Consider the following 10,419-nt stretch of genomic DNA (forward strand, 5'->3'; position numbering starts at 1 on the left):
GTTATATTCTGCCCAGCTTATAATGTTATATTCTGCCCAGCTTATAATGTTATATTCTGCCCAGCTTATAATGTTATATTCTGCCCAGCTTATAATGTTATATTCTGCCCAGCTTATAATGTTATATTCTGTCCAGCTTATGATGTTATATTCTGCCCAGCTTATGATGTTATATTCTGCCCAGCTTATGATGTTATATTCTGCCCAGCTTATGATGTTATATTCTGCCCAGCTTATGATGTTATATTCTGCTTAGCTTATGATGTTATATTCTGCCCAGCTTATGATGTTATATTCTGCCCAGCTTATGATGTTATATTCTGCCCAGCTTATGATGTTATATTCTGCCCAGCTTATGATGTTATATTCTGCCCAGCTTATGATGTTATATTCTGCCCAGCTTATGATGTTATATTCTGCCCAGCTTATAATGTTATATTCTGCCCAGCTTATGATGTTATATTCTGCCCAGCTTATAATGTTATATTCTGCCCAGCTTATAATGTTATATTCTGCCCAGCTTATGATGTTATATTCTGCCCAGCTTATGATGTTATATTCTGCCCAGCTTATAATGTTATATTCTGCCCAGCTTATAATGTTATATTCTGCCCAGCTTATGATGTTATATTCTGCCCAGCTTATGATGTTATATACAACCATAATTACTTGTCTATGTGATCTTATATAAGTAAAATTACTGCGAAATAACATTATTCTTAACTTTGTTACTAATATACAGACAAACCTCACCGTGTATATATTAATGTGGTTATTATTATTGCTATTATTATTATTATTATTATTATTATTATTATTATTATTATTAGTAGTAGTAGTAGTAGTAGTAGTAGTAGTAGTAGTAGTAGTAGTAGTACTAATAGCTGGTAGTAGTAATAGATGTAGTAGTAATAGCTAGTAGTAGTAATAATATTAATAACTAGTAGTAGCAATAATAGTAGTTGTAGTAATAGCTAGTAGTAGTAATTATAGAAAATAGCTAGTAGTATTAATAGTAGTAATAGTAGTAGTAGTAGTAGTAATAGTAGTAGTAGTAGTTGTAGTAATAGCTAGTAGTAGTAATTATAAAAAATAGCTAGTAGTAGTAATAGTAGTAGTAGTAGTAATAGTAGTAGTTGTAGTAGTAGTAATAGCTAGTAGTAGTAATAGTAGTAATAGCTAGTAGTAGTAATAATAGTAATAATAGCTAGTAGTAGTAATAGTAGTAGTAGTAGTAATAGCTAGTAGTAGTAATAGTAGTAGTAATAGTAGTAGTAGTAGTAATGGCTAGTAGTAATAATAATAGTAGTAATAGCTAGTAGCAGTAATAATAGTAATAATAGCTAGTAGTAGTAATAATAGTATTAGCTAGTAGTAATAATAGTAGTAGGAATAGTAGTGATAATAGTAGTAGTAGTAGTAATAGCTAGCAGTAGTAATAGTAGTATTAGCTAGTAGTAGTAATAATAGCAAGTAGTAGTAATAATTGTAATAGCTAGTAGTAATAATAGTAGTAGTAATAGTAGTAGTAGTAGTAGTAATAGTAGTAGTAGTAATAATAGTAGTAGTAATAGTAGTAGTAGGAATAGAAGTAGTAATAGTAGTAGTAATAATAATTTTTAATGGTAGTAATAATAGCAGTAGTAGTAGTAACAATAGTGGTAGTAGTAGTATTAACTAGCAGTAGTAATAATAGTAGTAGCAGTAATAATGATAGTGTAATAGTAATACTAGTATTAATATTAGTTATATAGTAGCAGCATTATTAGTATTAGCAGCAGTAATAAAAATACTACTAAGAATATAGCGTTTACTCTCTATATTCTTACGAATATAGCGTTTATTCGCTTTATGAACCATACCACCGGCGGGGATAGAACCCGCGATCAGAGAGTCTCAAAACTCCAGACCGTCGCGTTAGCCACTGGACCAGAGACTCTCTGATCGCGGGTTCTATCCCCACCCGTGGTATGGTTTGTTTCCAATCGTGTCATTACGATTTCGTGAGTCATATTCGCTTTATTCTTACGAATATAGCGTTTACTCGCTGTATTCGTTGATATCCTGCAATTAGTCAAATAAACCACACACACACACACACACACACACACACACACACACACACACACACACACACACACACACACACACACACTCGACCTTATCCACTGCATTAAAACGTCAAACTAATTATTAGTTTTCTCTTTATTTAAGGAGGAGAAACAAATCGTCGACCAAGAAGAGTGCCTCCCGGGCCTCAGGGAACTACAGAGCTGCCAACACCGAGGATCAGCAAGATGACGCTGTGGCCGCCTAGTTACACTTTTGTGTGTTAAATGTAATTTCGGCAACTTAAAATAATGTTATCTTTAACGTTTAAAGGGGTAAAAGAGTAAGCCAGGTGAAGGCTTCAGTCATATGACCATAAAACTTCAGTAGCGGGTCATGGTGTGACTTAAGACTTGTGTCAGGAGGCATTTGTCCTGTTTCCTGGTGAATTTTACCTAACCTAAGCAAGGGTGTTTATATATGTTTTCCCTGTTATATTCCGCGTGTAACACACACACACACACACACACACACACACACACACACACACACACACACACACACACACACACAGCGAATTAAGCACACGGTGAATATAATACACAAGGTGAAGTAGCGGGGGTGAATTAGGCCTTTGTACTTCATTGTCACTGTTTGTACTCCATATACCTGGAACTTTGTTGTCACTGTACTCCATATACCTGGAACTTTGTTGTCACTGTACTCCATATACCTGGAACTTTGTTGTCACTGTACTCCATATACCTGGAACTTCGTTGTCACTGTACTCATGTACCTTGAACTTTGTCACTGTACTCATGTACCTTGAACTTTGTTGTCACTGTACTCATGTACCTTGAACTTTGTTGTCACTGTACTCATGTACCTTGAACTTTGTCACTGTACTCATGTACCTTGAACTTTGTTGTCACTGTACTCATGTACCTTGAACTTTGTTGTCACTGTACTCATGTACCTTGAACTTTGTTGTCACTGTACTCATGTACCTTGAACTTTGTTGTCACTGTACTCATGTACCTTGAACTTTGTCACTGTACTCATGTACCTTGAACTTTGTTGTCACTGTACTCATGCACTTTGAACTTTGTTGTCAGTGTACTCATGTACCTTGAACTTTGTTGTCACTGTACTCATGTACCTTGAACTTTGTTGTCACTGTACTCATGTACCTTGAACTTTGTTGTCACTGTACTCATGTACCTTGAACTTTGTTGTCACTGTACTCATGTACCTTGAACTTTGTTGTCACTGTACTCAGGTACCTTGAACTTTGTTGTCACTGTACTCATGTACCTTGAACTTTGTTGCCACTGTACTCATGTACCTTGAACTTTGTTGTCACTGTACACATGTACCTTGAACTTTGCTGTCACTGTACTCATGTACCTTGAACTTTGTTGTCACTGTACTCATGTACCTTGAACTTTGTTGCCACTGTACACATGTACCTTGAACTTTGCTGTCACTGTACTCATGTACCTTGAACTTCGTTGTCACTGTACTCATGTGCCTTGAACTTTGTTGTCACTGTACTCATGTACCTTGAACTTTGTCACTGTACTCACGTACCTTGAACTTTGTCACTGTACTCATGTACCTTGAACTTTGTCACTGTACTCATGTACCTTGAACTTTGTTGTCACTGTACTCATGTACCTTGAACTTTGTTGCCACTGTACTCATGTACCTTGAACTTTGCTGTCACTGTACTCATGTACCTTGAACTTTGTTGTCACTGTACTCACGTACCTTGAACTTTGTCACTGTACTCATGTACCTTGAACTTTGTCACTGTACTCATGTACCTTGAACTTTGTTGTCACTGTACTCATGTACCTTGAACTTTGTTGTCACTGTACTCATGTACCTTGAACTTTGTCACTGTACTCATGTACCTTGAACTTTGTCACTGTACTCATGTACCTTGAACTTTGTCACTGTACTCATGTACCTTGAACTTTGTTGTCACTGTACTCATGTACCTTGAACTTTGTTGTCACTGTACACATGTACCTTGAACTTTGTTGTCACTGTACTCATGTACCTTGAACTTTGTTGTCACTGTACTCATGTACCTTGAACTTTGTTGTCACTGTACTCATGTACCTTGAACTTTGTTGTCACTGTACACATGTACCTTGAACTTTGTTGTCACTGTACTCATGTACCTTGAACTTTGTTGTCACTGTACTCATGTACCTTGAACTTTGTTGTCACTGTACTCATGTACCTTGAACTTTGTCACTGTACTCATGTACCTTGAACTTTGTTGTCACTGTACTCATGTACCTTGAACTTTGTTGCCACTGTACTCATGTACCTTGAACTTTGCTGTCACTGTACTCATGTACCTTGAACTTTGTTGTCACTGTACTCACGTACCTTGAACTTTGTCACTGTACTCATGTACCTTGAACTTTGTCACTGTACTCATGTACCTTGAACTTTGTTGTCACTGTACTCATGTACCTTGAACTTTGTTGTCACTGTACTCATGTACCTTGAACTTTGTCACTGTACTCATGTACCTTGAACTTTGTCACTGTACTCATGTACCTTGAACTTTGTCACTGTACTCATGTACCTTGAACTTTGTTGTCACTGTACTCATGTACCTTGAACTTTGTTGTCACTGTACTCATGTACCTTGAACTTTGTTGTCACTGTACTCATGTACCTTGAACTTTGTTGTCACTGTACTCATGTACCTTGAACTTTGTTGTCACTGTACTCATGTACCTTGAACTTTGTTGTCACTGTACTCATGTACCTTGAACTTTGTTGTCACTGTACTCATGTACCTTGAACTTTGTTGTCACTGTACTCATGTACCTTGAACTTGTCACTGTACTCATGTACCTTTTGTCACTGTACTCATGTACCTTGAACTTTGTTGTCACTGTACTCATGTACCTTGAACTTTGTTGTCACTGTACACATGTACCTTGAACTTTGTTGCCACTGTACACATGTACCTTGAACTTTGCTGTCACTGTACTCATGTACCTTGAACTTTGTTGTCACTGTACACATGTACCTTGAACTTTGTTGCCACTGTACTCATGTACCTTGAACTTTGTTGTCACTGTACTCATGTACCTTGAACTTTGTTGTCACTGTACTCATGTACCTTGAACTTTGTTGTCACTGTACTCATGTACCTTGAACTTTGTCACTGTACTCATGTACCTTGAACTTTGTCACTGTACTCATGTACCTTGAACTTTGTCACTGTACTCATGTACCTTGAACTTTGTTGTCACTGTACTCATGTACCTTGAACTTTGTTGTCACTGTACTCATGTACCTTGAACTTTGTTGTCACTGTACTCATGTACCTTGAACTTTGTTGTCACTGTACTCATGTACCTTGAACTTTGTTGTCACTGTACTCATGTACCTTGAACTTTGTTGTCACTGTACTCATGTACCTTGAACTTTGTTGTCACTGTACTCATGTACCTTGAACTTTGTCACTGTACTCATGTACCTTGAACTTTGTTGTACTCATGTACCACTGTCACTGTACTCATGTACCTTGAACTTTGTTGTCACTGTATTCATGTACCTTGAACTTTGTTGTCACTGTACTCATGTACCTTGAACTTCATTGTCACTGTACTCATGTACCTTGAACTTTGTTGTCACTGTACTCATGTACCTTGAACTTTGTCACTGTACTCATGTACCTTGAACTTTGTCACTGTACTCATGTACCTTGAACTTCGTTGTCACTGTACTCATGTACCTTGAACTTCATTGTCACTGTACTCATGTACCTTGAACTTTGTCACTGTGCTCATGTACCTTGAACTTTGTTGTCACTGTACTCATGTACCTTGAACTTTGTTGTCACTGTACTCATGTACCTTGAACTTTGTTGTCACTGTACTCATGTACCTTGAACTTTGTTGTCAATGTACTCATGTACCTTGAACTTTGTTGTCACTGTACTCATGTACCTTGAACTTCATTGTCACTGTACTCATGTACCTTGAACTTTGTTGTCACTGTACTCATGTACCTTGAACTTTGTCACTGTACTCATGTACCTTGAACTTTGTTGCCACTGTACTCACGTACCTTGAACTTTGTCACTGTACTCATGTACCTTGAACTTTGTTGTCACTGTACTCATGTACCTTGAACTTCATTGTCACTGTACTCATGTACCTTGAACTTTGTCACTGTGCTCATGTACCTTGAACTTTGTTGTCACTGTACTCATGTACCTTGAACTTTGTTGTCACTGTACTCATGTACCTTGAACTTTGTTGTCACTGTACTCATGTACCTTGAACTTTGTTGTCACTGTACTCATGTACCTTGAACTTTGTTGTCACTGTATTCATGTACCTTGAACTTTGTCACTGTACTCATGTACCTTGAACTTTGTTGTCACTGTACTCATGTACCTTGAACATGTACCTTTTGTCACTGTACTCATGTACCTTGAACTTTGTCACTGTGCTCATGTACCTTGAACTTTGTTGTCACTGTACTCATGTACCTTGAACTTTGTTGTCACTGTACTCATGTACCTTGAACTTTGTTGTCACTGTACTCATGTACCTTGAACTTTGTTGTCACTGTACTCATGTACCTTGAACTTTGTTGTCACTGTACTCATGTACCTTGAACTTTGTTGTCACTGTACTCATGTACCTTGAACTTTGTTGTCACTGTACTCATGTACCTTGAACTTGAACATTGTTGTCACTGTACTCATGTACCTTGAACTTTGTTGTCACTGTACTCATGTACCTTGAACTTTGTTGTCACTGTACTCATGTACCTTGAACTTTGTTGTCACTGTACTCATGTACCTTGAACTTTGTTGTCACTGTACTCATGTACCTTGAACTTTGTTGTCACTGTACTCATGTACCTTGAACTTTGTTGTCACTGTATTCATGTACCTTGAACTTTGTCACTGTACTCATGTACCTTGAACTTTGTTGTCACTGTACTCATGTACCTTGAACTTTGTCACTGTACTCATGTACCTTGAACTTTGTTGTCACTGTACTCATGTACCTTGAACTTTGTCACTGTACTCATGTACCTTGAACTTTGTCACTGTACTCATGTACCTTGAACTTTGTCACTGTACTCATGTACCTTGAACATTGTCACTGTACTCATGTACCTTGAACTTTGTCACTGTACTCATGTACCTTGAACTTTGTTGTCACTGTACTCATGTACCTTGAACTTTGTTGTCACTGTACTCATGTACCTTGAACTTTGTTGTCACTGTACTCATGTACCTTGAACTTTGTCACTGTACTCAGGTACCTTGAATTTTGTTGTCACTGTACTCATGTACCTTGAACTTTGTTGTCACTGTACTCATGTACCTTGAACTTTGTTGTCACTGTACTCATGTACCTTGAACTTTGTCACTGTACTCATGTACCTTGAACTTTGTCACTGTACTCATGTACCTTGAACATTGTCACTGTACTCATGTACCTTGAACTTTGTCACTGTACTCATGTACCTTGAACTTTGTTGTCACTGTACTCATGTACCTTGAACTTTGTTGCCACTGTACTCATGTACCTTGAACTTTGTTGTCACTGTACTCATGTACCTTGAACTTTGTTGTCACTGTACTCATGTACCTTGAACTTTGTTGTCACTGTACTCATGTACCTTGAACTTTGTTGTCACTGTACTCATGTACCTTGAACTTTGTTGTCACTGTACTCATGTACCTTGAACTTTGTTGTCACTGTACTCATGTACCTTGAACTTTGTTGTCACTGTAGTCATGTACCTTGAACTTTGTTGTCACTGTACTCATGTACCTTGAACTTTGTTGTCACTGTACTCATGTACCTTGAACTTTGTTGCCACTGTACTCATGTACCTTGAACTTTGCTGTCACTGTACTCATGTACCTTGAACTTTGTTGTCACTGTACTCATGTACCTTGAACTTTGTTGTCACTGTACTCATGTACCTTGAACTTTGTTGTCACTGTACTCATGTACCTTGAACATTGTTGCCACTGTACTCATGTACCTTGAACTTTGTTGCCACTGTACTCATGTACCTTGAACTTTGCTGTCACTGTACTCATGTACCTTGAACTTTGTTGTCACTGTACTCATGTACCTTGAACTTTGCTGTCACTGTACTCATGTACCTTGAACTTTGTTGCCACTGTACTCATGTACGTTGAACTTTGCTGTCACTGTACTCAGGTACCTTGAACTTTGTTGTCACTGTACTCATGTACCTTGAACTTTGCTGTCACTGTACTCATGTACCTTGAACTTTGTTGTCACTGTACTCATGTACCTTGAACTTTGTTGTCACTGTACTCATGTACCTTGAACTTCGTTGTCACTGTACTCATGTACCTTGAACTTTGTTGTCACTGTACTCATGTACCTTGAACTTTGTTGTCACTGTACTCATGTACCTTGAACTTTGTTGTCACTGTACTCATGTACCTTGAACTTTGTTGTCACTGTACTCATGTACCTTGAACTTTGTTTTCACTGTACTCATGTACCTTGAACTTTGTTGTCACTGTACTCATGTACCTTGAACTTTGTTGTCACTGTACTCATGTACCTTGAACTTTGTTGTCACTGTACTCATGTACCTTGAACTTTGTTGTCACTGTACTCATGTACCTTGAACTTTGTCACTGTACTCATGTACCTTGAACTTTGTTGTCACTGTACTCATGTACCTTGAACAAAATACACCAACTAGAAATAACCATTTATGTTTATGAAGTTTTACATAAGCTTACCTGAGCAGAACATGTGTGACGGACCTTGATGGACGCATATAACATGTGTGACGGACCTTGATGGACGCATATAACATGTGTGACGGACCTTGATGGACGCATATAACATGTGTGACAGACCTTGATGGACGCATATAACATGTGTGACGGACCTTGATGGACGCATATAACATGTGTTACGGACCTTGATGGACGCATATAACATGTGTGACGGACCTTGATGGACGCATATAACGTGTGACGGACCTTGATGGACGCATATAACATGTATGACAAACCTTGATGGACGCATATAACATGTGTGACGGACCTTGATGGACGCATATATCATGTGTGACGGACCTTGATGGACGCATATAACATGTGTGACGGCCCTTGATGGACGCATATAACATGTGTGACGGACCTTGATGGACGCATATAACATGTGTGACGGACCTTGATGGACGCATATAACATGTGTGACGGACCTTGATGGACGCATATAACATGTGTGACGGACCTTGATGGACGCATATAATATGTGTGACGGACCTTGATGGACGCATATAACATGTGTGACGGACCTTGATGGACGCATATAACATGTGTGACAGACCTTGATGGACGCATATAACATGTGTGACAGACCTTGATGGACGCATATAACATGTGTGACAGACCTTGATGGACGCATATAACATGTGTGACAGACCTTGATGGACGCATATAACATGTGTGACGGACCTTGTTGGACGCATATAACATGTGTGACGGACCTTGGTGGACGCATATAACATGTGTGACGGACCTTGATGGACGCATATAACATGTGTGACAAACCTTGATGGACGCATATAACATGTGTGACGGACCTTGATGGACGCATATAACATGTGTGACAAACCTTGATGGACGCATGTAACATGTGTGACGGACCTTGATGGACGCATATAACATGTGTGACGGACCTTGAAGGACGCATATAACATGTGTGACAGACCTTGATGGACGCATATAACATGTGTGACAGACCTTGATGGACGCATATAACATGTGTGACGGACCTTGTTGGACGCATATAACATGTGTGACGGACCTTGATGGACGCATATAACATGTGCGACGGACCTTGGTGGACGCATATAACATGTGTGACGGACCTTGATGGACGCATATAACATGTGTGACAAACCTTGATGGACGCATATAACATGTGTGACGGACCTTGATGGACGCATATAACATGTGTAATAAACCTTGATGGACGCATGTAACATGTGTGACGGACCTTGATGGACGCATATAACATGTGTGACAAACCTTGATGGACGCATATAACATGTGTGACGGACCTTGATGGACGCATATAACATGTGTGACGGACCTTGATGGACGCATATAACATGTGTGACAGACCTTGATGGACGCATATAACATGTGTGACAAACCTTGATGGACGCATATAACATGTGTGACGGACCTTGATGGACGCATATAACATGTGTGACAGACCTTGATGGACGCATATAACATGTGTGACAGACCTTGATGGACGCATATAACATGTGTGACAAACCTTGATGGACGCATATAAC

At 38.8% G+C, this 10,419-nt stretch overlaps 1 protein-coding gene across 2 annotated transcripts in view; it reads left to right on the top strand.

Annotated features, from left to right (window-relative positions):
* The window catches only part of LOC128695106 (uncharacterized), a 36,702-nt gene extending 33,239 nt beyond the window's left edge, over nucleotides 1-3,463 (top strand). For both annotated transcript variants that reach the window (XM_053785520.2, XM_070080300.1), the window contains one exon: nucleotides 2,215-3,463. In XM_053785520.2, coding sequence (XP_053641495.2) covers nucleotides 2,215-2,336 — 122 coding nt within the window. In that variant the 3' untranslated portion in view covers nucleotides 2,337-3,463. The remainder of the gene's footprint in view (nucleotides 1-2,214) is intronic.
* The last annotated feature ends 6,956 nt before the right edge of the window (nucleotides 3,464-10,419 follow it).

The sequence above is a fragment of the Cherax quadricarinatus genome, unplaced genomic scaffold, assembly GCF_038502225.1.
Source record: "Cherax quadricarinatus isolate ZL_2023a unplaced genomic scaffold, ASM3850222v1 Contig292, whole genome shotgun sequence".
Classification (NCBI taxonomy): Eukaryota; Metazoa; Arthropoda; class Malacostraca; order Decapoda; family Parastacidae; genus Cherax; species Cherax quadricarinatus.